The sequence below is a fragment of the Macaca nemestrina genome, chromosome 1 (assembly GCF_043159975.1).
Source record: "Macaca nemestrina isolate mMacNem1 chromosome 1, mMacNem.hap1, whole genome shotgun sequence".
Classification (NCBI taxonomy): Eukaryota; Metazoa; Chordata; class Mammalia; order Primates; family Cercopithecidae; genus Macaca; species Macaca nemestrina.
The window spans coordinates 187,200,159-187,226,107 of NC_092125.1; the positions used below are offsets into that span (position 1 = coordinate 187,200,159).

The following is a 25,949-nucleotide window of genomic DNA, read 5'->3' on the forward strand; positions in this document are numbered from 1 at the left end:
TGCTTTCAACAGGCTCCAACCCCCACCTTCACGATGACACCCAGAAAACACACAGACGAGGAGCTGTTTCTTGACTGTTAGTTGGGCCCTGGCCCATGTCATACCCACGGGCTGCCACATGGGGGTGGAGGGATCAGGACGAAGAGAGGGGACCAGAGCAGGGACGGAGGTCCAGACTCAGGGAGTCGGCGCTTCTTGCAGGGGGTTGGGGGAGAGGACACAGAAGCCTCTGCCCCATGCAGGACATTTCCTTGCTGTGGCAGCAGGGCAGCTGTGCCCTGACTAGGCTGGGCTACAAAGAGCGTGAGTCTCAAGTCCTCCAGAGCCAGAGTCATCAGGATGACTGCTTTTCAGGGGTCATCAGTCGCTCCACCTCCCGCATGAACCGCAGACACAACTCCTCCTGCCAGGGCAGAGCCACGCACTGCACGGCCACGGGCAGCCCCACACTCTTCTTCATGCCCTATAGGGGACACAGGCATCAGGATAGGGTTAGCGAGGCAGGACTCCCCACTCCCAGGCCCAGGAAGCACGCCAGCTAGAGAGAGGCCGCAAAGCAGGGCCAGGCCACAGTCCTTCAGGTCTTGTTTAAGAAAGGCTGGCAAACCCGCAGTACTGGTACTGTTTCCTCCACAGCGGCCAGAGTCAGGGTGGGGAGTGAGTTCAGCTGAGGGGCAGGCCAGTCCTCACCTTCTGCAGCACCTTGTCCCAGATATCCCCAAAGTAGCCCCTGTAATGTTCCATCTGGGCCTCGTCCTCAGCAGTCACTGTGGTGACAGGCACCACCCCTGCAGGGAAGTCCAGGCAGTTGTAGAGCATAGTGTAGCTGACGGCCCCTGGAACACAACACAAGCAGCTGCAGCAGGCCCCAGGAATCTCAGTGCCAGCTCTGGGCCTGAGTCAAACCTCGTATGAAATGGCACCCTGTGTCTACAGCCAGAGAAAGGCTCTCTCCCAGGACTGAGGTCTGAGTGACAAAGCCCAGGAATTTAGATTTCAGGGCCAGGCTGGACATCCCACTGATGCTTGCCCCATGCCTTTGCCCATGTACTTTCCCCACTGGGAATGTTGTTTCTGTTTTCTTTTCCTCTTCCTTTTTTGAGACAGAGTCTCACTCTGTCACCCAGGCTGGAGCGCAGTAGTGTGATCACAAATCACTGCAGCCTCGACCTCCTGGGCTCAAGCAATCCTCCCGCCTCAGCCCCCCGAGTAGCCAGGACTACAGGAACATGCAACCACAACCGGCTTATCTTTCTATTTTTTGTAGCAACAGAGGCCTCACTATGTTGCCTGGACTGCTCTTGAGCTCCTGGGCTCAAGTGATCCTCCAGCCTCAGCCTCCCAAAGTGCTGGGATTATAGGTGTGAGCCACCGCGCCTGGCCCCTATTTTTTTGATTTATCTAAATCCCACCTGGACTTCAAACCCCCACCTCCCCAAACTAGATTCCGTAATTCAAGGTCCCCAACTTGAATAGTGCTGATGATAGAAAAATCAAACCCTGCCAGGGCATCCCACATGACTCCCATGTCTCCAGCCAGCCAGACTGTGGGCCCCCGCAAGGGCAGGGTCCTCCCCGAGGGCTCCTCTTCTTCCATTTCCTGGCAGCCCTGCAGGGCACATGGCCAGATTCATAGAAGGGACAGGGAGGGTGTCTGGCCTCACCTGTGGCCTTGCCTGGGGCATTCAAGTCCAGAGCAGGGCCTAGCATAGGGGTCAGCAGCACATCCAGGTCCAGCGCCCTCCACTGGGCAATCACAGTTTTGCGGTACACCTGTGGGGGACACAGCGCACTGGGTGAAAGCACGCAGACCTGGCCCCCCCCCAGGCTCTCTAACTCAGGGACTGTGGCTAGGGTGGCTCTGGCCCCAGCACCTCCCCCTGAATCTGAAAGGAGCCACAGTGGGACACAGGTGCTCCGGGCAGGCGGTGCTGCTTCTCAGAGGGCATCGCTCGTTCCGCCTCCAGGATGAATTGTGGACATGCCTCTTCCTGCTGGGGCAGAGCCACACACAGGCAGCTCCAGAGGGGCAAAAAGGCGGCCAGGACAGGGGCCCTGGGCTGACCCAGCCGCAAAGGATGGGCATCTGGGCAAGTAAGGGTCCCAGAGCTGGGCCCGAGTGGTGGTCCAGGGAGTGGAAGGGGGACGACAGGCCAGTCTGGGAGCCCCGTGGGGGCAGTGGCCGCAAGACCCTGTTAGTGGGTGCCCTGTCCAACTCCACCCTCCCCCCGGCACCCTGCTCCAGTCCAGAGGCTCTGGTCTCACCTCAATCTCATGCTGCAGTTCCCAGAGTTTTCCAGCCGACCTGGGCAGAAGGAGTGTGGTCACCAGCCATCATGGTCACAGCCATGGAGATCAGCAACATCAGACCCCTACTGCCAACCCTCCAGATCTCACCCCTCCGTGGACCCTTCACAACCCCATGGGAGCTGAGAGGGAAGTTCAAACCCCTACTGTCTGGATGAGAAAATCAGGCCCCAGAGGGGCACAGGCTGTCACTTGGTGACTCCACAGCAGAGCCAGGACTAGCTCAGGCCTCATTCCTCGCTACCCTCAGGACACAGGAGAGGCCATAGATGCCGCCAGTCCTGAAGCCTGGTGGTGAGGGAAGGAGTGAGTCCACGGGATGTCAGGGCCTGAAATGGGGCAGTTTACACCCTGCTTTTCCAGCCCAAGCCACTAAGAGGCAAGTAGGACCTGGCAGAGCTCAGGTCAGCTCAGATCTCTAACAGCAGCATCTCTCCCAGGTGCCCCACCACCAGCCCAGGCCAACCCCCACTTCCTGGTCCTTTCCACCCACACCCCAGCCAGGTCAACCTCCTCTCCTCCAACTCCCCCATCCTCTTGTCCCCCTCAGGCCTTTGTTCTCCGGCCAGAACTGGACCTTGCCAAGACAACTTCAAAGTCCCACCTGAAGGCCACAAAGGTTGCCCCCCTGCCTGGGCCACTTCCAGCCTCAGAGGCTACTTCCCTCAAGTCCTTTCCTGTCAGAAACTACCCAGACCCAGACTCGGGTCAGGACAGGCAGGGGCAGCAGCTGGGCACAGAAGAACCCTCACCGAGACTTCATGTTGCTGAGGAAAGCTGACAGCCGTGGGAGCTGCACAGGACAGATGCAGGGTCGGTGACTCCGCTCTGGGCCACGGCAGGTGTCAATCTTCTTCAGGTCAAGCCACTGGGGACCTGTCCCTCCATGCCTCCCCCCAGGGCCCAGGTCAGCCCCCCTTTCAGCACGCAGGTTTGCTGAAGATCGCAGGGCACAGGGGAGGAGAGCCATCTGGGTGGGGACTGGAGGGAAGAGGAGGCCATGCCTGACCAAACCAAGAGAGGCTGAGGAAGGCCATGGGGGATCAAGTGATAGGAGGCCCTAGGTTCCTCCCAGTCATCCTAGCCCCTCTACTCCTTGTGCCCTCACCAGAGGCTTCACCAGGAAGGCCAGCAGTCCTTTAAGCCACTGGGGAAGCTTCAGAATTGAGACCAGGTCCCCCAGGCAAGAGTCCACGAAATCACCTTTGCTGGGAAACAAAAGGCTGGGTCCAGGCACTCCCATCCCCGCATCCTTCCCGGCTTGCTCACCCGGCCCACAGCAATCCCGTTCTCTATGCAGGGATACTGTCCACCTCCTCCTCACCAGATTCGGCTCCCTCCTTCCAAACATGCCGTTTGTTTCTACTGATCCTTTGGGATGCCTGGGCTCCAACCCACACCCACGGGAGCTCCCCAAGGCAGGACTCAGGGTATCCCTCTCCAGCAAACCCAGCTCAGAGCTCTAAGAACTGAGGGCAACGTCTCCCTGATGAGGCCTCCCTGAGGGTACCTCCCCTTTGACATGGAGGCCAGCCTGGAGGCACAGGTGGCGCAATCCAGGGTGGGCTGCCCATGAAGCATGGCTCTGAGGCTATCTCTGGCTCAAGATCTCAGGGAAAGGTCTCAGGCAGCTGATCCTGGGGACTCATTCCCAGGGCCAGAGTGAGGATTGACCCCTTCCACTGATGCCTGGACCACACTTGGCTGCTAGGGGAAGAAAAGGAACTTGACAGGCTGGGCCCTTGACTGAGTGAAGCTGCAGGGCCAAGCTTCAGGCTGCAGGGCTAAGTTCTCCATCGGTGAAGTGGAGGAAGGAGGACTGTGTTCTGAAGGGTTCCAGTCCATCCAGCAGAGGTATATCACCAGGAGGGGCCTTCACAGGCCTGTCCTCTGCCCCTGACAACCTTTAAGGATAAAAACAGCCCAGAGGAACCAACTTCCCTAAAAATGAGCTCTGCAAAGTCCCTTAAAAGGAGCCTGGTCCAACTCACCCACTTTACAGGAGAGAAAGCTGAGGTCCTGCTCAAAAGGAAGACTTGGCTCAAGTCAGACAGAGCCTGGAGTCACCCAAGTCCAAGCCCCCACCCTCCTGCCTGGATCTTGCCCTTGCCCCAAATCTTTCCCAAACAGAGAGGCAACCTCCTGCCCACCTCCTACCTCATAACAAGCTCAGATCAAGGATAGGCCACAGATATTCAACCCAGCCTCCTCCCCTCGGGCTGGCACCCTGGCAAGGGATCTCCAGGGTCAGTGTGCCCAGCTGGAGGGACAGCGAGGTCCCGGCCCAGAGTGATCAGGCCTTTGTTGGATTCAGCTAAGGCCCATCCAGGTATCACCACACCCTGCTGCTCCCCCTGGGTCTGCCTACTTTTCTGATCCCACCAAGACCCCAGAGCCCACTATCACTCACAAGTTCTGTAGGAAGGTGTGGCCACCGTCACTGAAGAGCCCACCTGTTGACAGGGTCTCCAGAGCATGGGGTATGTTGCTTGGCAAGAAGGGAACCAGCTGCAAGGATTGAGGGGTGTAAGGCCTCCTGACCTAACCAATGGCTCCATGATCCCCATGCTGTCTGGGTGGCCCTGAGGATGGATTGGACCAACTCTGCCCACATGATAGCTCTCACTAGAGCCACAAAGGCAGCCTTACTGACCCAAGAAAACTCACTGTGGAATGCACAGCATGAGAGAAGTCTGGAGCCACACATAAAGTTGTATAAATGACCAGACCAAAACCCATGGCCCTGGGAGCCTCTGGACAGCTGTGCACCACTGCCTACAGCTGAAGAGCCTCCCTGCATGCAGTGCTCACACATCACACAGCACAGGGCTGAAGTTCTCCCTTAATCACTCCTCCAATACTCTTGATCAGCCCTCTATATACTTGTCCCACAGGGCCTCAGTTCACCCTGATGACAACACCATCAGAGTGCCAGGATGCCAGGGATGGAGTAGTCATGGGTACCAGGAAGGCTTCCCAGGAGGACAGGAGATGCCAGTACTTCTAGGACCCTGCAGTCATACCGTGTGCCCCGCAGCCTCAAGGCTCTGTTTGGTCTCCAGCACGGCCCGCTTCATGGCCGGGGTGGGCATGGTATAGTTGTCAGTCTCATAGTACCCCACACGCAGGGGCTGAGAGCTGGTGTAGATCTGGAGGGAAAATACAGGGGATAGGGGCAGGTCAGGAGAAGACAGCCCTAGGCAGGAGCCCTAGAGATCAGAGAAACTACTCAGCCCCAGACACAGCTGCAAGGCTGCAGTCAGCGAGGCCAGCCCCTTCTGCATCTGACCCTTTCATAAAACACCTTCACAGTGACTCAGGTGGGCAGAGCAAGGATAAGGATTCCTACTGGTCATATGAGGAAACTGAGGCTTGAGTTCTCAATAGGGAGATTAGGTGGGACTGGGACTTGCCCAAAGCTACCCAATGCAGAGTGACAAGACAGGTCTGGAATGCAGGCATGCTGTCTTCTGTGCTGAGGCTCTCCACCACCTGTCCTGGCTCTCATGATAAACTGTTCCATACTTCCAGACAGGGACCTCATCTCCTCCTCTTCTCCGAGGAAGGACTTCGCAGCTGCCTATCGCTGTGGGTTCCGTTAGAATATCTCCCTCTGCCTGAGGAGGGGGAGTTCACCCTACCCAGCCCAGATCTGCCCTGCTGCCCCCCTACCCAGCCCAGATCTGCCCTGCTGCCCCACTCCCAAGAAACACCAAGGCCCAATCTCCTTCCTGTCCACAAACCCTCAACCTTTCCAAGGCAACCTTGGCTGGGGCGAGGGCAAGAGGTCTGTACAAGATAGACAATCTCTGGACTGCTGAGAAATGGGGCTTACGTCACACAGCTTACTGTCTACATTAATGTGACTTCACTCTTCCTCTGTCTACACCAATCTAACTTTACAGCTCCTGAACACTGTGTTGGAGTAGGCACAGAGGATGACCTAGGGCCCAGCACCTGCCTCACTGGGGACATCTGGCCCCAGCCTCAACCTGGCTGTTTCTGGCCTTCGACCCCAACAGAGAAAGAGAGAACCAGGACCAGGGCACAACCAGAACACTCAAGAGAGCAAAATAGTGGTCTCAGATGCCCCGCAACAAGGGATGAGCCGGGAGGAAGATGATCACTGGCCACTCCCCCACCTCCTCCAAATAACACACATAAGCACAAATAACCTTCCAATTCATTCCAGAAACACCCATCAACTCTTCAACAGGAAGCATCAGCTGACACCTCTCGCCTCAAAATCCACACCCTGCTATGCCCATCAATCCTTAACATGGGCGATCACATGATGACCCCAACCCAATCTTAACCAACCCCCATGTTGAATGATCCACCTTAAACCAGACTTCAAAATCTCAGCAGATCTCCCCACCCTTCCTGCCCTCTGAGATGCTACTAAGGCTTTGCAAGACAGTGCTGCCTCGCCACAGAAAGCAACAAACCCAGCCTATCTCGGCAACAGGCTGTTGCGGTGGTACTCTGGGGAGCAGCACGCCACGCTGCCTGCAGACCCCGGCTCACGCAGCCTACCTCTGGCAAGAACGGGCTACATGAGCTGGGGTCTGCAGGCAGCGTGGCATGCTGCTCGCCAAAATGTGGACAGGAATACTGTTAGAAAGGCCTCTGTTTGCTGAAGGTCAGCGGGCTGGGAAGTGATTCCTGCATCCCTGGTGCCAGCAGCAGAGGCTGGGCGCCTTTGAAAGCCTGTGGATTTCCAAATGCAGGCAAGGGCTCCATCTGGTGGCCGTCTGTGGAGGAGCAACCCGCCCTGGCCTCAGAGCCCTGGGGCACGGTTCTCAGGAGACAGGGCCTCCAAGCCCTGGGGTGGCTGTCTAGGTTCAGCAGTCCACACTCATGCCCACCCAGCCCTGCTCACCTCTTCCCTGAAGGGCAAGGGAGGCACAGTGGGGTCCAAGCGGAACATGTCCTCGCACAGCAGGGCTCGCAGGCACAGCGCCAGGCTCTCCACGTCCCGGGCCATGGGGCCCACGGAGGGGCGCACTGTGAGGCAGAGAGGGGAGGGAAGTAAGCAGACAAGGAGGGAGGAATCCAGACCTGAGCAGCCTGGGGGCCAGACACTGCCCTGCCACCTGAGAAGCATGGGTGCAAGCGGGTCAGGCCGACCCCCACCCTCCTAGGGGAGAGCACCATGGACCTCACCTGCCTCCTGTCCATAGACACAGCCCTTCAGGCCACTCTTGCTGGATAAGAAACATAAGACGCTGGAAACAGGAAACGGCCACCCGCCGCCATGCCCACACCCACAGAGCAGTTCTGAACACTTACCGCTTTGGAAACTAGGACCCATGCCCAGCCAGTGGTACTGTAATGCTTCCTCCCAGCAAAACCCCGGAGACCGAATCCCTGCCTGGAGCCCAGAGAGGTTGGAAGCTAGGCCAAGGTCACACAGCAAGGGGCCCAGAAGCGCCCTCCACCCACCCTACCTGAGGCGGTTCCCCGTGGGCTTGAGGCCGCAGATGCCGCAGAAGGAGGAGGGGAAGCGGATGCTGCCTCCCATATCAGTGCCTAAGCCCAGGGGAGAGCCTCCAGACCCGATGAGGGCCCCTTCACCCCCTGAGGAGCCCCCTGGGCTTTTGGAGGACTTCCATGGGTTCACGGTCTGGCCAAAGAGGGGGTTACTGCAGTCATAGCTGGAGGAGGCAAGAACGGGTCAGCCCGTGTCATGCTGGGACCGGTGCCCCTGCCCTACCCCGCCCCAAGACCCAACCTGAACATGGACTGGGGCACATTGGTGTGCACGAAGGGCACGGCACCCTGCAGCTTCAGCACATGCACCACCACACTGTCGCACTCCGCCGGCGCCCCTTCGTTCAGGCTCAAGCCCAGCGTGGAGTCCTGGCCCTGGGAGGAGGGATGGGCACCAAAAGGGACATGACCTGTGAGTCAGAGCCCGTGGGCAGCCCAGGGCCAACTCTAACAGCTGTCACACAGGCCAAGACAGGTATACCAGTGTCCCCTCGCAAGGCCTTTGGACATAATACCTCCTCTGAGGGCCCAAAATGATCCAAGATACAAAGCAGGCTGGCAGGGATGGAGGCGACAATGGAGGCCTGGCACTGAGGCAGAGCATACCTTGTAGGTGAAGCACTCCTTGAGGCTCACAGGGACGCCATAGAGCAGGCCCTGCCTTGGGGCCTGGGACAGCTGAGTCTCACAGTCAGCCAGATAGGATGTCACACAGTTGGTCCCTTTGTTCACCTCCCAGGCCTGAGGAAGGGGAAGTAGATATAAGGTAAAAGGAGGCTGGCCTTTTTAAAACATTGTGGTGAAATATACATCATATAGAACTGGCCTTTTAAAGTATACCCAGGGAGAGGGGAACCAGCAACATGGCCCAGAGCCTGGGGCACAGAGGATGACCTAGGGCCCGGCATCTGCCTCACTGGTGACATTTGGCCCAGGTCTCATCCTGGCTGTGTCTGGCCTTCAACCAGGACCAGGGCACAACCAGGACACTCAAGGGAGCAAGATACTGGCCTCAGATGCCCCCCAGACAGGGGGTGAGCTGGGAGGAAAATGATCACTGGCCACTCCCCCACCTCCTCCAAGCCACATCTCTGCCCAGTGAGGCAGACAGAAACCAGACAGGGGCAGCCCTCGTCACTGGTCACACTGAAGGGTGCCACAGAGCAGGGCTAGACCAGACTCCCGCCTCCCGGAGCCCAGCACTCTCTCCTCTACCCCACGCCTTCCCCACACGTAGCCCAGTCAAGCCTCCCCTTACCCAGGAACTCTTGAATTTGATAATCAAGTTACATGGAGTAGGAGCTTGACAAAAGGGAAGAACAGGCGAATAGCGGAAATCTGCCTACAATGCTCAAACCACACCACACAGGGTCCTACAGAAGGAAAGGTGAGGGCGGAGTGGGATGCAGCTTTCAGTAAATACTCCTACTCCTGGGGGTCATCTGGGGGAAACAGGGTGGGCTGTGTTGCCATATTTGGGCATGTGCAAAATCTGTCCCTGGGGTACCCGAGGCAGGAACAGAGAAGGCCAATCTAACCAGATTGACTAGATTAACTAGGAAGGGCAGGAGCCTTTTCAGGGACATTGACAGGGAAGAAGCAAGACCATCTGCTGAGACTGTGTATGTGCCCCTCTCAGTGACACCAGCCCAGCATGCTCTCGCTCCCTCAGCTGCAGCCCCCACAGCATTGTCACATACACTGCACCCAGACAATTCACCTGCCTAGGGGTCACACACGCCCTTTCAAGAAATCATGCAGGCCACACTCACAAAGCACAATTTGTCTCTCCCTCTTTCCTCCCTCCCTCCCTTTCTTTTCAAGCACGTTTCTTGAGCATTTATTATGTGAGATGCAACATGTTGAGCACTAAGGTTCAAAGACCAATAGATAAGCTCTGTCCACAAAGACCCCACATGGGAAAGAGATAGAGAAGACAAGCCTGACATTGTGATGAGAAATGTGCTGTTAGAATGAGAGCAGACCTGGAAGAGGAAACTCTGCCTCAGGCGGCGAATGGAAGACAGTGCCTCCTGCTCTGAGCCCTGAAGGCTCAGCCAGGGGAGCCCATGGCACAGAGAGGGGCAAAGAAGAGGGAAACAGCCTTCCAGGTAAAGGAGCCCCACCCAAGCCAGTGCAGAGCTGCTGACACCCCAAGCTCCAGAAGGCCTTGGCCAGAGGTGATGCGACACACAGAGGAGGAGTACAAGAGATGGCCTGAAGAGCTGGGGACACAAGAGGGCACTGACCAGGAGGATGGTGCTTGGGAATGGAGGGAGATGGTGGTGGCAGGCCAGGGTGGCCAAAGGGGATGGATATAGGAGAGGGCTGGGTAAAAGAACAGGCCAGGCGCGGTGGCTCTCGCCTATAATCCCAGCACTTTCAGAGGATCACCTGAGGTCAGGAGTTCCAGACCAGCCCAGCCAAATAAAAATACAAAAATTAGCCAGGCATGGGGGTGCACGTCTATAATCCCAGCTACTCGGGAGGCTGAGGCATGATAATCACTTGAACCCGGGAGGTGGAGGTTGTAGTGAACCAAGAACATGCCACTGCACTCCAGCCTGGGTGACAGAGCGAGACTCCCATCTCAAAAAAAAGAAGGGGCCGGGGATGGTGGCTCACACCTGTAATCCCAGCACTTTGGGAGGCCGAGGCGGGTGGATCACCTGAGGTCAGGAGTTCGAGACCAGCCTGATCAACATGGTGAAACCCCGTCTCTACTAAATACAAAAAATTAGTCGGGGCCCGGGCAGAGTGGCTCACAGCTGTAACCCCAGCACTTTCGGAGGCCGAGGCAGGTGGATCACTGGAGGTCAGGAGTTCCAGACCATCCTGGCCAACATGGTGAAATCCTGTCTCTACTAAAAATACAAAAATTAGCTGGATGTGGTGGCGGGTGCCTGTACTCCCAGCTACTCGGGAGGCTGAGGCAGAAGAATCACTTGAACCCGGGAGGTGGAGGCTGCAGTGAGCCGAGATTTTGTATTTTTTGTTTTTTGTATTTTTTAGTAGAGACGGGGTTTCACCGTGTTAGCCAGGATGGTCTCGATCTCCTGACCTCGTGATCCGCCCGTCTCGGCCTCCCAAAGTGCTGGGATTACAGGCTTGAGCCACCGCGCCCAGCCAAAAAAAATGTTTTAATTAGCCTGGCGTAGTGGCCCAAGCCTGTAATCCCAGCTAGACTTGGGAGGCTGAGGCAGGAGAATTGCTTGAACCCAGGCGGTGGAGGTTGCAGCGCGCCAAGATTGCGCCATTGAACTCCAGCCTGAGCAACAAGAGCGAAACTCCTCTCAAAAAAAAAAGGGAACAGACCAGAGACTTGTTGACCAATGGGGTGGAGGCGGGAGGGAGAGGGAAGTCTGGGCTAAAAGCCAGGTTACTAGCTAAGACAGCATGCTCAGTGTCACACACACACACACAGACACACACACACATACATACACACGCTCTGGTTCCTTCCTTCCCTGGCAGTCCCTGGCACTGTAGGTTCCACCATGGCACCCAGCAGGACTAACTCCCAGGCCAGGTTTTCTCACTGACTCCAGGCCAAGTTTTCTCCACAGCCTATGCAGAGAGTGGGAGGGGAAAGGGAGGAGCTGGCCTTGGCTGGCCTTACCTTTCCCACATAGGTGAAGAGCACGGCCTCAGGGGAGAGCTCTCTATTGTGTAACTTCTGCACCAGCTGAGGCAGGGGCAGGGCTAGCAGCGCCTCTGAGTCCAGGTCTGGGTTCTGTGGGGGACAAACTCGGATCAGTCCCCTACTCACCGAAGTCTCATGAGCCTGTAGCAGACACCAGTGGCCCATGCCCCAGCAGCTCTGGCATGGCCCAGCCTGAGCAGGCCCTTGTTTGCCATCCCTAGAGAATACAGCTCTATCTCCTCCAGAAGCCTGTTGAAGTGGTGCCCAGCGAGCCAACCTGCCCAGGTATTTTTTTTCCCCCTTAGAGACAGGGTCTGGCTGTGTTGCCCAGGCTAGACTCGAACTCCTGGGCTCAAGCGATCCTCCCACTTCAGCCTCCCCAGTAGCTGGAACTACAGGCACATGCTACTGTGCCTAGCTAGCTCCAGACTGATGATTAAACCACTACAAATATACACCAGCAGTGGCTGCCTTCTGTGTGCCAAGCACCACGCTGATGTCATCCATGTTTTGATTAAGTCTTACTGCCATTCCCATTACACAGATAAACTGAGGCTCAGAGACAGGTGCCTTCTTGCCCGCCAGCCATCCACCTGCACCTGACCCCATGCCATCCCCACACCCACAGAGCAGCTCTGAACACTGCCCAGGGGGTTGCCAACCTCTAGCAGGGAAGGGCAAAAACAAGAAGACCCCATGTTGGGAGGCTGGGTCTGTGACTGAAGGCCACACCCCAAAAGGGAGGGTTTCCACATTCATTCCACAGATGTGTGTTAGGCGCCTGCTCCATACCCAGCACCACATTAGGCTGAGGTTCAGCCATGAACAAGAAGGCATGTCCAAGTGAGCTCACACAGGGCGGGGGCGGGGTGAGCAGATGACAGGCAAACAGATGAGGTTTTAGACAATGAGAAATAAAGACAATAAAACAGAGTGTGGTGAGTGGGTGGCACATGGGAAGGATGGAGAGGGAGGAGCTCTCCCCAGGAGGAGGCACATTTGGGCAAACGCAGGCAGACCTCTGTCTGCCAGGCCTCAAGGGCTCCCAGAGTCTCTGGGGTCAGCCTGACTGCAAACACCCATCCAGTTCCTCCTTCCTCCTTCCCCAGGGCATTGGGTTTGTTTTTGTCTGTTTGTTTCAATAATTTATTTATTTTTTTGAGATAGAGTCTTGCTCCATCACCCAGGCTGGAGTGCAGTGGTGTGATTTTGGTTCACTGCAACCTCCACCTCCTGGATTCAACCAATTCTCCTGCCTCAGCCTCCGAGTAGCACCTGCCACCATGCCTGGCTAATTTTTTGTATTTTTAATAGCGACAGGGTTTAGCCATGTTGGCCAGGCTGGACTCGAACTCCTGACCTCAAGTGATCTGCCCCCACCTTGGCCTCCCCAAGTGCTGGGATTACAGGTGTGAGCCACCGCGCACGGCCTCTCCTCAAGGGTACACTGAGTGAGTAAACACTGAGTTGGCCAGGCGGGCTCTTTCCTGTAATCCCGGCACTTTGGGAGGCCGAGGTGGATGGATCACTTGAGGTCAGGAGTTCAAGACCAGCCTGGCCAACGTGGTGAAACTCCGCGTGTCTACTAAAAATACAAGAATTAGCCGGGTGTGGTGGTGCACACTTGTAATCCCACCTACTCGGGAGGCTGAGGCAGGAGAATCGCTTGAACCCAAGAGGCGGAGGTTGCAGTGAGCCGAGATCACGCCACTGCACTCCAGCCTGGGCGACAAGAGCAAAACTCAGTCTCAAAAAAATAAAAATAAAAAATAAAAAACACTGAGTCATAGCCACCATATCTCACCCCACCCTCCCCTGCTCTTGTCAAGGTCACCAGAGACTTCCTTGTTGCTAAACTCAACAGATACTTGCCTCTTTATCTTACTCCATATCACTGAGACCTTCGAAAGTACTGAGGCCACACGCCTGCTCTCTTCAATTCTTCCTGGACCTGGAGACACTACACTCTCCTGGTTTCCCTCCTGCTTCTCTGCTACTGCTTCTGTCACTCATTTATGTAGTGAGTCAACAAACATGTTCCAGAAATCTACTGTATGGCAAGGACCAGGTTAGGGGCTATGCATCTAGAGGTAACCAAGACAGACATGGTCCCTTTTCAGAGACTACATTCAAGAAAATAAACAAATTAAATAATAGATAGATCATGCATGATACATGTGAGACAGCAGAGAAATGGAGTGCTGTGACAAAAATGACAGGGCACTGACTTAGGGTGGGCAGGCCTATCTGAAGAAGCCACGTGTCAGCTGTGATTTGAAGGATAAGAAGATGCCAGATGTGGGGAGAGACAGAGCTCTGGGTACCTTCTCTTCCCTCTCTGATTCTGGGAGAGGGCCTCCCCTCCTCCTGCTTCCACTCCTCCCACCCCCCAAGCCCTGCTTCTACTCCTCCCCTCCCCCTCCTCCCCCTCCTCCCCTGGCCTGCTTCCCCTCCTCCCCTCCCTACTTCCTCTCCTTCCCTCCCCCATTTCCCCTCCTCCCCTTTACCCATCCCCTCCTCCCCTCCCCTGGCTTCCCCTCCTCCCCTCTACCCTTCCCTTTCTTCCCTCCCCGGCTTCCCCTCCTCCCCTCTACCCTTCCCCTCCTCCCCTCCCCTCTTACCCTCCTCCCCTACCCTGGCTTCCACTCCTCCCCTATGCACCTCTGACTCCAGGCTCTCCACCCATCCCATATCCCCCAGATCCCCTACCCAGCCTGAGGCAATGGAGCCCAAACCAGCTCACTGGGCTATTCCTGTCACCTGTCCACCTTCCCTGTCCTTCCTCTAAGCTCTTCACCTGCCCGACTTTCTTTTTTTTTTTTTTTTTTTTTGAGACTGAGTCTGGCTCTGTCGCCCAGGCTGGAGTGCAGTGGCCGGATCTCAGCTCACTGCAAGCTCCACCTCCCGGGTTTAGGCCATTCTCCTGCCTCAGCCTCCGGAGTAGCTGGGACCACAGGCGCCCGCCACCTCGCCCGGCTAGTTTTTTGTATTTTTTAGTAGAGACGGGGTTTCACCGTGTTAGCCAGGATGGTCTCGATCTCCTGACCTTGTGATCCGCCCGTCTTGGCCTCCCAAAGTGCTGGGATTACAGGCTTGAGCCACCGTGCCCGGCTTACCTGCCCGACTTTCAACCATCTCCTCCTTGTGTATCCTGTACCCTGTACTCAGGGGAGGCCACGCCATTCATCCAGATGTTCAGGAAAGGAAACAGGTGTCCTTCTGGTGCCTCCCTTTCACCCCCACCTGCATCCAGTCACCAAGCTAAGTAGCTCTGAAAAATGGTCACCTTTCCATCCCCTCAACCAAGGCCCTCACCAGGCCTCAGACTCATCCTTATCACCTAGGTCACACGGGGCCACCCAACTGCTGCCCTGCCCAGGTCCTGCCCCTCCAGCCCACACTTCCCTTGATGGCCACACAGTGCAAAATCCAACCAGGCCTTGCCTCTCCCCTTCAAATCCCCATCTCATCACACCACAGGCTCCAGAGCATATTCCAGGAGGTGCTTCCAAGCTGTGTTCCTCTCAGACTCCTGTGCACCTCTCCCCACCCAGGGACCACTGCCCCCTTCCACCCCCCACACCCCAGAGCCTGGCGCCCGCCCTCTCCAAGCACATGCCACAGCCTCTGCCCCTGATGTCCTCAGTATCAGGAGCACTTCCCTGAATTCACTGAACTGATACAACACTTAGTTTGGATTTTTTTTCTAACACAGGGAGCTACAAAGAAGAAAAAAATGGGTTCAAGATTTCTCCCCAAACACACCAGATAATCCTCTTGATATATTTTTTAAAGGTATACAAAATGAAAAGTGAGCACTCCCTCCACCCCTGCTTCCCCTTGCACAGTCCCTCCTCTATAAAGGAAAACTATAATTAACAGTTTCTGGTGTAATCTTACAGGAAAAGAAAATATTTATGAAAAACCCACCATGTCAACAGTTGTCTATATATATATTCCTTTTTGCACAAAGGAATCATACTTTTTTTTTTTTTTTTTTTTTTTTGAGACGGAGTCTCGCTCTGTTGCCCAGGCTGGAGTGCAGTGGCCAGATCTCAGCTCACTGCAAGCTCCGCCTCCCGGGTTCCCGCCATTCTCCTGCCTCAGCCTCCCGAGTAGCTGGGACCACAGGCGCCGCCACCTCGCCCGGCTAATTTTTTGTGTTTTTAGTAGAGACGGGGTTTCGCCGTGTTAGCCAGGATGGTCTCGATCTCCTGACCTTGTGATCCGCCCGTCTCAGCCTCCCAAAGTGCTGGGATTACAGGCTTGAGCCACCGCGCCCGGCCAGGAATCATACTATACACACAGTACTGCATCTTGACTTTCCCATCTCACAATGAAAATTAAATTTTTGCTTTATTTTTGTTCTCATATAAATATAGGTTCACTGTGTTTTCTAAAATGCCTAAGAGTATGGAGAAGGATGTCGAAATCAGCAGAGCATTCACCACCCTGGGATAATTGCCACCCGACAGTCCGGTCACCATCTCCCATCACCATCACCTTGTAGTGAACAAGGTGCCCACAGAGTCCCTGTGCATGGCAGCTAGCACCTATCAACATGCTCCCCTCCCTGCTCAGCACACATTTTCATTCTTTCCTATGTTCTTCCCCGTTGACAGTTAATGACACAGTTGCTAACAGCTATTTTTAAATCTTCAACTAGTGTCAGGCAGCTGAGACATTTTCTCCTAGACACCAAAGTAAGTCTGCACCTCCAGGAGGCCAATCGGTGAACATGTGGAAACCTGATTTTGTGGAGAATGCAGGGAAGTATAGTATACAGGTAACGTCTAAACCTGTGGCCACCTGCATGCACAATTTTTCAAGAGAGGGATACTCTACCAATCACTTAGGGGGCATTGCCCCTCCTCCATCTGTGTTGTTTTCTCCGCTGAACCACAGTGCCAGCGTGATTGATAAGCGGGTTGTAAGAGATGTGGGAAAAAACTTTCAGGGTAAAACAAAAGTGCATATACAAAGGCATAAGGGCATAAATAGGTGTTCTGTGATGTCTCTCCCAGCTATACTATTCTATTGATGGTGGTCCTTCTCTTCAGTCTAGAAAAAGATACCAAAACTTATTCAGGGGACAGGGTGGGGAAAAAAATGGGTCAACAGAATTACCAGAAACACACCTTTCTCTAGAGTTGCCCAAGAGTTTAGAGAGAGGTGAACTATTTTGTGAAAATGCAGGTGTTTAGGTATCCCCTCATCCAGCTGTGTCCTCCTTGGACACAGCTAAGAATCCGGGAGTGGTGGCTCACACCTGTAATTCCACCACTTTGGGAGGCCGAGGCAGGCAGATCACCTGAGGTCAGGAGTTCGAGACCAGCCTAGCCAACATGGTGAAACCCTGTCTCTACTAAAAATGCAAAAATTAGCTGATGTAGTGGCAGGCACCTGTAGTCCCAGCTACCCAAGGAGGCTGAGGCAGGAGAATCACTTGAACCCAGGAGGCAGAGCTTGCAGTGAGCCGAGATTGCACCAGTACACTCCAGCCTGGGCAACAAAGTGAGAATCCATCTCAAAAAAAAAGAGTTCAAGACCAGCCTGGCCAACATGACGAAACCATTTGTACTAAAACTACAGAAATCAGCCTGGCATTGGCCAGGCGCGGTGGCTCATGCCTGTAATTCCAGCACTTTGGGAGGCTGAGGCAGGTGGATCCTGAGGTCAGGAGTTCGAGACCAGCCATGGCCAACATGATGAAGCTCTGCCTCTACTAAAAATACAAAAATTAGCCAGCCATAGTGGCAGACGCCTGTAATCCCAGCTACTTGGGAGGCTGAGGCAGGAGAATCGCTTGAACCTGGGAGGTGGAGGTTGCAGTGAGCCGAGATCGCACCATTGCACTCCAGCCTGGGCGACAGAGCAAGACTCCGTCTCAAAAAACAAAAAAACAAAATACAAAAAAACAAAACAAAAAATCTTACTCCTCCTTCAAAGCCTACAAAGCTATTGTCAATCAGGACCCCGCCCCTTTGCTGATTACTCAAAACCACAGTCATTGGAAACCCAAAAGGTAATTTTCCGCTTCTCCTCCTGAAAGAGCCAAGTTTCAGAGCCAAAACTTCTGTCTGGAATAATCTGCTTGTAAAAATAATGAAGAGCAGTTGCTCCAGAGGAAAACCATACAGATGCTGCTGTTTGGAGTTGAAGTGCAGGAAGACCCATCCTGCTACCATCCCACACCCCTGCTAGCCAGGTGGATTCCTTGGAACCAGGAGGGGAGTTCTGCAGGCAAGAACTGTGAGCATATCCCTGCTAGTGCTGCCCACGCCGCTCTTGGAGCTGGCAGAACTCAGCTGGCTGCACAGAGCCAGGGATAAACAGGAGGATCTCTAAGGAGGGCCTCCAGAGCCCAGCCAGAGAGGGGAACTAGACAGCGAAGAACCTGTGCTTGTGTAGGGGAGATGGCCAATTTGGGTTGACCATCAGGGCCCTCCCACTAAGAAACCCTAAAAATGGACTGATGGTGGAGTTTTCAGCCAGCTTGGTGAGTGGAGGCTGGAACCAGATATATTTTTTATCTTACCAAATAAATATGATATATCTTTGCCCCAGGGATGGTTTGGAGTAAATTCATACATTACAGCCAGCCAAAACCACAACACGTGTGGGGAAAAGAAAGAGATCAGACTGTTTCTGTGTCTATGTAAAAAGAAGTAGACATAAAAAACTCCATTTTGTTCTGTACTAAGAGAAATTCTTCTGCCTTGAGATGCTGTTAATCTGTAACCCTAGCCCCAACCCTGTGCTCGCAGAAACATGTGCTGTGTTGACTCAAGCTTTAATGGATTTAGGGCTGTGCAGGATGCGCTTTGTTAAAAAAGTGTTTGAAGGCAGTATGCTTGGTAAAAGTCATTGCCATTCTCTAATCTCAAGTACCCAGGGGTACAATGCACTGCGGAAGGCCACAGGGACCTCTGCCCAAGAAAGCCAGGTATTGTCCAAGGTTTCTCCCCACTGAGACAGCCTGAGATACAGCCTCGTGGGAAGGGAAAGACCTGACCGTACCCCAGCCCGACACCCGTAAAGGGTCTGTGCTGAGGAGGATTAGTGAAAGAGGAAGGCCTCTGTGCAGTTGAGATAGAGGAAGGCATCTGTCTCCTGCCCGTCCCTGGGAATGGAATGTCTGGGTGTAAAACCCAATCATACATTCTATTTACTGTGATAGGAGAAAACCGCCTTATGGCTGGAGGTGAGACATACTGGCAGCAATACTGCTCTTTACTGCACTGAGATGCTTGTGTAAAGTCAAGCATAAATCTGGCCTACATGCACATCAAGGCACAGAACTTTTCCTTATTTATGACACAGAGTCCTTTGCTCACATGTTTTCCTGCTGACCCTCTCCCCACCATTACCCTATAGTCCTGCCACATCCCCCTCACCAAGATGGTAGAGGTAGTGATCGATAAATACTGAGGGAACTCAGAGACCAGTGCCGGCGCGGGTCCTCCGTGTGCTGAGCGCGGGTCCCCTGGGCCCACTGTTCTTTCTCTATACTTTGTCTCTGTGTCTTATTTCTTTTCTCAGTCTCTCGTCCCACCTGACGAGAAATACCCACAGGTGTGGAGGGGCTGGCCCCCTTCAATGCAAGGCTACACCCTGGGCTGGCATGCAAGGGTGCCTTCGTCATATCTCTCTCCTGTTCCTCTTCATGAAAGTGTGGCTGAAGAGTGCAGCCAGGGACCTAGGTTCTAGTTCCAGCTCTGCCCCAAATCAAAAATCACTTGCAGAACATCTGCTGAACACAATTTTCTGTGACTCTTTCTGTCTCCCACCCAGGCACACCCTCCTGAATCCTGCAGTTCCCAACCTGGAAAGCCTTCCCACCTGTCAGGTCCCACACACAGCAAGCCCTCCCTCTCTCAGCACATAACACCACTTCCCAGAGTTCAGCATGTTGGCTTTAACTGGGGTCTGTGCTTCACACATCCAGAGGAAAAGCCCCTCTTCAAGCCACGTCTTCCAAACCCTCAGCCAGGCCCTTCCACGCCCCAAAACCCACATACTGAGGTGATCCAGAGACAGTGCAGGAAGAAGAAAAGTTTGTTGACAGACCACCCAGGGAGGGCTGGAACTGAACCTGCTCATGGAAAGGGTTTGCCAGGGGTTGGACACCACAGGCCGGCAGCAGAAGCCAGAGAGACTTCCCTTCTAGCCTGGCTTTGCCAAGATCTCCCTGTGCACTTGGCAAGTTTCTGTCCGGCTCCCTCTTAGGATCCAAATGCACAAATCAAGAAGCTTGAAAACTCGGCCGGGCGCGGTGGCTCAAGCCTATAGTCCCAACACTTTGGGAGGCCGAGGCAGGTGTATCAACTGAGGTCAGGCATTCGAGACCAGCCTGGCCAACATGGTGAAACCCAGTCTCTACTAAAAATGCAAAAATTAGCCGGGCATAGTGGCGGGCCCCTGTAATCCCAGCTACTGGGGATGCTGAGGCAGGAGAATCGCTTGAACCCGGGAGGCAGAAGTTGCAGCGAGCCGAGATCGCGCCACTGCACTCTTGCCTGGGAGTCGGAGCGAGACTCCGCCTCAAAAAAACAAACAAACAAACAAACAAACAAAAAACAAAAAAAAAAACACCTCTAAGCTCTCCAGATTCCCTTGGCCATTACACTCTGCGATTCCAAAGTCCTCAACCCCTAGCATCCTACTGGTTGTCACGCTTGGGTTTTCGCATTCCAATAGGCAGTAAGATTCTTTGGCACAAAGCAAAACTCCTCTTTGACCCAGTGAGGGGAAGGCCTCTTCCACGACCTGCCTTGACACTATCGTTTCCTTTCCTCCCCCTGGCTCTACCTGGCTTAGAAAGTGCGGAATATCTTAGGGCGAGGAGAGATTCTGGAAAGCTACACATCTGCTCTGCCCGCCCGCCACCCTGTCCCTCCGCGGGTCTGGCGGCTGAAAGTGCTGCTGCGTGTACCCTCAGGCCGCGCCCACCCCACCACTCTCAGGCAGTCACCTGGAGCCGGAAGCGCTGCGCCGCCTTGTCCATGTTCTCCAGGCACGCTCGCTGCCTCTGTCTCGCCCGGGCCACCGCGCCCCGCGCTGCCCGGCGCCCGGACCAGCGCAGGGCCACGGCCGCCGCCACGAAGCAGCAGGCCAGGGCGACCCCGGAGGCGCCAGGCAACGCGGCCCACAGCTCGTACTGCCCCATGATCCCCGTAGCCTGCTGCTGCCTAAGACGACAGTTGAAGCCGCCGCACGCGCGGCCCGCCAGCTCCGCCGCAAAACCCGGACTGGATCAGCCGGGATCCCACGCCCGCCTGCGCGGGAGGGGCGGCGGAGCGCGCCAGCGGCTGTCAGAGGCGGCCCGCCTGGCATGGCCCCCAGCGACGTCCTGCTCCGGGCCAAGCCGAGTAGGCGGGTCAGGAAGGGCTACTGTTTCGCGTGGGCGACCTCCCAAGCTTGAGTTTAGCCCCGGTTGGGCGCCACAGCCCCGGCCCAGCCTCTGCCCTGAGCACCCCAGAGCCCCAAATGCTCAAGACTGTGCCCCAGCCGGAGCCCCCTGCCAGACACGCCAGCTGTTAGATATGAGTTCTAAATTTCTCTTCAAAGAATCAATATGTCAGTATGTTCAATTGTTTGCCTTCTTTTTTTTTTTTTTTTTTTTTTTAAGAGGGAGTCTGGCTCTGTAGCCCAGGCTGGAGTGCAGTGGCGCTATCTCAGCTCACTGCAAGGTCCGCCTCCCAGGTTCACGCCATTCTCCTGCCTCAGCCTCCCGAGTAGCTAGGACTACAGGCGCCCGCCGCTACGCCTGGCTAATTTTTGTATTTTTAGTAGAGAGGGCGTTTCACTGTGTTAGCCAGGATGGTGTGGATCTCCTGACCTCGTGATCCACCCGCCTTGGCCTCCCAAAGTGCTGGGATTACAGGCATGAGCCACCACACCCGGCCTGTCTTCTACTTTTAAACTGAACTTCCTCATAAAGCAACGTTTTTTGGTTACCTGTTCCTCCCTGACTCATTCTTCACCCTGACTCATTCTGATTTCCTGCTCTGCCATAACCATTTTTCCCGCCAAACCACTCACCTTGTCACTCTCTTTAAATTAGCCAGTCGGAATTAGTTTAGCCTATAGGTCTAACCCTAGCCAACAGGGAAAGGACACAGCAGCAGCAGTCACGTGGGTCAGGCATAAGAACCCCCCTTCCATGCCTTTGTCCAGGTGTGCGCTCACTATTGCTCCATCTGTGAGGGCGCACCCTTCTATAGAAGTAAATTGCCTTGCTGAGAAGAAAAATAAAGAAAATGTTATATTCTAGTGCTATTTCTTTTGTGGCACTGAAACTTTATTTATAACAATTTGGGGGCTTGCCGGTGATTACATTCCCCTCTGGGGGTGGTCTCCGGTTCTCTCTCATGTGGAGGCATGACCCACCCTCTTGTGACGGCCTCAGGGGTGAGAAATCAGGACTCACTCAGTGAGCTCTCAGCAACTCGGAAACAAACCAGCAGGCAACCTAGGGTAAAGGATCCTCACACACTGCCACGATGACTCTGCGCAGACCAAGGAAGGAGAAGCCGCAGGAGCTGGTAAAGTACTTCCTTGGTGGTCAAATTCTGGAAGGCTAAATGTGTGTGTGCATGAATGATCACAAACAACCCTACTTGCAGTGTTGTCCATGTGGATGGTGACAAGTCCTACTGCTGGATGGAGTGAGTGGGTCCTCTCCACTGTTCCGTAGCTACCTCATATGGCTTAGGAAGGATCCTGCCATGGGATTTACACCAGAATGCCACTGCTAATAGGGACCTAATTCTCCCTTGGGGGAGCAGCCAGAGAGGACAACATGAGTGGGAAGTATGCAAGGGACCTTCAGAGGGGGGAAGGGATAGAAGTAGTAAGAGAGAGATAGAAGTAGTTGACCTCTTTTGGTCAACCTTCCAGGGCAGCAAGACAATACACCCCCTGGTTTGAGGGGTTGAGCCTTCCAGGGCAGCAAGGCAAGACACCCTCTGATATGAGGGGTTCAGCCTTCTGGGGCAGGTGAGGCAAGACACCCCTGGTTTGAGGGGTTGAGCCTTCCACAAATTTCAGGGGGTCAAACCTCACACAAACCTCCAGTAGTAAGAAAAATATTCAGAACTCCCCTTTCCTTTCTTCTCAGGGGAAGAAAAAGTAGCTCCACTCCTGATGGTCCCTTCCCTAGGGGAAGGGGAAGGAGAGGGGAGAACAACAGCATAAGCAGCTGGCAGAGGCAGGGAAAGACCAGCAGAGGGGAAAGAGAAACTGGGAGAGGAGGTTGAAGAGAAAGAGAGAGTCAAAGAGAGAGAGAGAGAGGCAGAGAGAGAGAGACAGAGGGAGTAAGAGAGAGAAAGAGAGAGACAGAGAGTCAGAGAGAGAGAGAGAGAGAAGTAGTAAAGAGAAAACAGTGTACCCTATTCCTTTAAAAGCCAGGGTAAATTTAAGACATATAATTGATAATTGAAAGTCTTCTCCATGACCCTATAACACTCCAATACCACCTTGTTGTCAGTGTAAACAAGGGTGTAGCCCCAAAGCACTGAGGCCACTGACAACCTATAACCTCCCTAATCAAAACTCCTTAACCCAGTAACCCGCAGATGGCCCAAATGCATTCAATCTGTAGCAGCAACTGCTTTGCTAACAGAAGAAAGTAGAAAAATAACTTTCAGAGGAAACCTCACTGTGTGAGCACACCTCATCAGGTCAGAACTATCCTAAGTCAAAAGGAAAAAAAAAAAAAAGATAGCTTACTGACTCTAGAACCTTCAAGTATGAGGCTATTCTGTTAGAAAAAAATGATTTAACATTAACCACTGAAAATTCTCTTAACCCAGCAGGTTTCCTAACAGGGGATCTAAATCTTAATTAATTACCATGCAAAGGTCCGACCAGACCTAAGAGGAACTCCCTTCAGGACAGGACGATAGATGGTTCCTCCCGGGTAATTGAGGGGAAAAGACACAATGGGTATTCAGTACTCCTGACCTGAAGTAAATTGCCTTGCTGAGAAGAAAAAAAAAGAAAATTTTATATGCAAGTGCTATTTATTTTGTGGCACCAGCACTTTATTCATAACACCAGCCAACAAGACTGGGAGCAGCGACAGATTGGGTTCACGGACCTCTTTAACCTCCAGAAACCCTGTAGCAGCATCTTTCCTGGAGACCCAGGAGGCTGGTCATGCACCACAGGGCGCCCGCCTCTCCCCAGCACAGGGCTTCTGGTGTGCCAACCCAGGACAGACACAGGAAGAGTCTCTAGGGTATCCACCCCCGCCCCTCCTTTTTCCCAAACCCGGGACCCCGGGTCTCTCACCCAGGCTCTTCGTCACAGCCCAATCCACCCATTATTTGTCCTTTGGCTCAGCCACTTCCTGCAGACTGGCCTCCCCAGGGTCACCCTGTCCCAGTCCTGGGCACTTCTGGATTTTACCTCCAAGAAGCAAAAGTCCTGGGCACTTCTGGATTTTACATCCAAGAAGCAGAAGGAATGCCAGACCATGGGAGAGTCTGGGTACCTGGCCCCCTTCAAAGGGAAATGAATTACATGGACACAGACACACACACACACAGCCTCCCTACTGCTGTCCTGGCCTCTCTCACAGAACTTTACATGCTTTATCTCAGTTGTTCTCCCAAAAACTTTATGAGAAAAGCATTTTTGGCTGAGCACGGTGGCTCACACCTGTAATTCTAGTACTTTTGGAGGCCAAGACAGGCAGATCACCTGAGGTCAGGAGTTCAAGACCAGCCTGACCAACATGGTGAAACCCTGTCTCTACAAAAAATACAAAAATTAGCTGGGCGTGGTGGCTTGTGCCTGTAATCCCAGCTACTTGGGAGGCTGAGGCAGGAGAATCGCTTAAACCTGGGAGGGGGAGGTTGCAGTGAGCTGAGATCACACCACTACACTCCAGCCTGGGCAACAGAGTGAGACTGTGTCTCAAAAAAAAAGCATTTTTATGCTCATATTACTGATGAGGTAACTGAAGACAAATGGCATTAAATAACTTGTGTCCCATAGAACTGATATTTATAAATTAAGTATTTAAAAAATAAAAATAAAGTAACTTTTGTGGGTTACACAGGTGGCTGAATGGGTGGGGATTCCACTGGGAAGCCGGAAGCCAGAGCTCTTCCCCATCCATCAGCACCATCATTACTGCCCCTGGAAATGAGTCGTAAAAGTTTAGAATATGTGTATCTTTGGGTTGACATGTAGCTTTTTTCATTGCATTGTGGCCCTATTTGTCCTGACTTGTTTACTTAAAGTATGATGGGGCACAGGTAAGTGCTTTGTGCCAGGAAACACTGTCTCCTGAAACATGGGGAGGGGCTGCAGTCTTGGATCCTGGTTGTTTTTACCTCTCTGAATCTGTGCCTTTACTTATCTAAGGGGGCTAATTATGATACCTGCCTTTCAGGATTGTTAGCAACACTGCCTGGCACTTAGTAGGCCCTCCATAAAGGATTATGAATGAGAGTGAAAGGCCCACCTATGGAGAGACTTGGTTGTTACTGGAAGAATCCCAGCCTGAGGGCCTTGAGTCAGGCTCCTGAGTATGTTAAGCAAGGTCCCAAATCCTTGTGTTTCTGTCTTCAGTGAGGATGGAGGGCCTCTGTTCCTACTCAGCACTGATGACCCTTTACAAGTTTCAAGTCCCTAGACCTCAGTTTCCCTAGAAAAAGAGAGCTGACAGGTGCTGATGATAGAAACAGCAATCTGAAGTGGTTCTTATGAGGTCACCTCACCCCATTTCCTGAGTAAAAGAATGGGATTCTAGCCCTCAATTCACCCTTCATTTGTTGGGTGACTTTGGGTAACTCAGTTCTTCCTTTTGCAAAACGAGAAGCATTTTTCCAGACCCTCTCTCCTTCCCAAAGGGAAAATAATATATAGCCCTAGAGAAACACTGGCCATTCCTGAGGCTTAATTACCAAGTTTGTAACGTGTTGTGAGTAGGGCCAAGATTTGCTACTTTCGGGACTCCAGTTACAAAGCATTCACTCGTGTTTGCTGAAATGATGGCTTCTCTAAGCAGAAAGCTCCCTGGGGGCATATTAAATATGATTTAATTTACAAAAAGGGTCTAGGGGTTAGGAGTGGGTTTGGAGGCCAGTGCACCAAGTCCTGGACTGATTCTAATGTTCAAGTCACAGTGAGTGGCCACTTTGTTCCTGTGAGAGAGGATCCAGAGACCCTTCTGCCATCCAGTGGTTCAATTCAACCGACATCCACTGACCCCTGCTACTATATGCTGTGCGCTAGGGAAACTTCAACAAACACTAGACTGAAAATCTGGCCTGAGTGGGAAGAAAAAAGATGTGCATAGACCAAGACAGGCTTTGGTGGAAATGCAGAGATCATGCTGCATAACCCAGAGGGCCTTGGATTCTGGGCCCTTGGACTGTGTTGGGGACAGTCTTTGGGAGAAGAAAGATGGCATATGGTTTAGAGCAAGTATTTTAGAGCTTGGCTCTAGAGTAGGGCTGGCTAGTAACCCATCCTTGTTGTGTGACTCTCT

General features: G+C 53.6%; 1 protein-coding gene across 8 annotated transcripts in view; it reads right to left on the reverse strand.

The window, feature by feature from the left end:
• Nucleotides 1-64: 64 nt before the first annotated feature.
• LOC105494964 (fatty-acid amide hydrolase 1) overlaps nt 65-25,949 on the reverse strand; it is a 62,194-nt gene continuing 36,309 nt past the window's right edge. For 3 of the 8 annotated variants that reach the window (XM_071093691.1, XM_071093698.1, XM_071093696.1), the window contains exons 7-20: nt 11,420-11,533; nt 8,407-8,541; nt 8,042-8,175; nt 7,758-7,964; nt 7,474-7,514; nt 7,190-7,314; nt 5,331-5,456; nt 4,718-4,815; nt 3,416-3,515; nt 3,060-3,100; nt 2,266-2,305; nt 1,665-1,773; nt 691-836; nt 65-463 (exon numbers count right to left, since the gene is read on the reverse strand). In XM_071093691.1, the coding sequence (XP_070949792.1) occupies nt 335-463; nt 691-836; nt 1,665-1,773; nt 2,266-2,305; nt 3,060-3,100; nt 3,416-3,515; nt 4,718-4,815; nt 5,331-5,456; nt 7,190-7,314; nt 7,474-7,514; nt 7,758-7,964; nt 8,042-8,175; nt 8,407-8,541; nt 11,420-11,533 (1,545 nt within the window). In that variant the 3' untranslated portion in view covers nt 65-334. Of the gene's footprint in view, nt 464-690; nt 837-1,664; nt 1,774-2,265; nt 2,306-3,059; nt 3,101-3,415; nt 3,516-4,717; nt 4,816-5,330; nt 5,457-6,844; nt 7,018-7,189; nt 7,315-7,473; nt 7,515-7,599; nt 7,682-7,757; nt 7,965-8,041; nt 8,176-8,406; nt 8,542-11,419; nt 11,534-20,417; nt 20,653-23,320; nt 23,429-25,949 lie in introns of those variants that run through there. The other 5 variants (XM_011764058.3, XR_011621345.1, XM_071093701.1 and 2 more) reach the window with 5 other exon arrangements.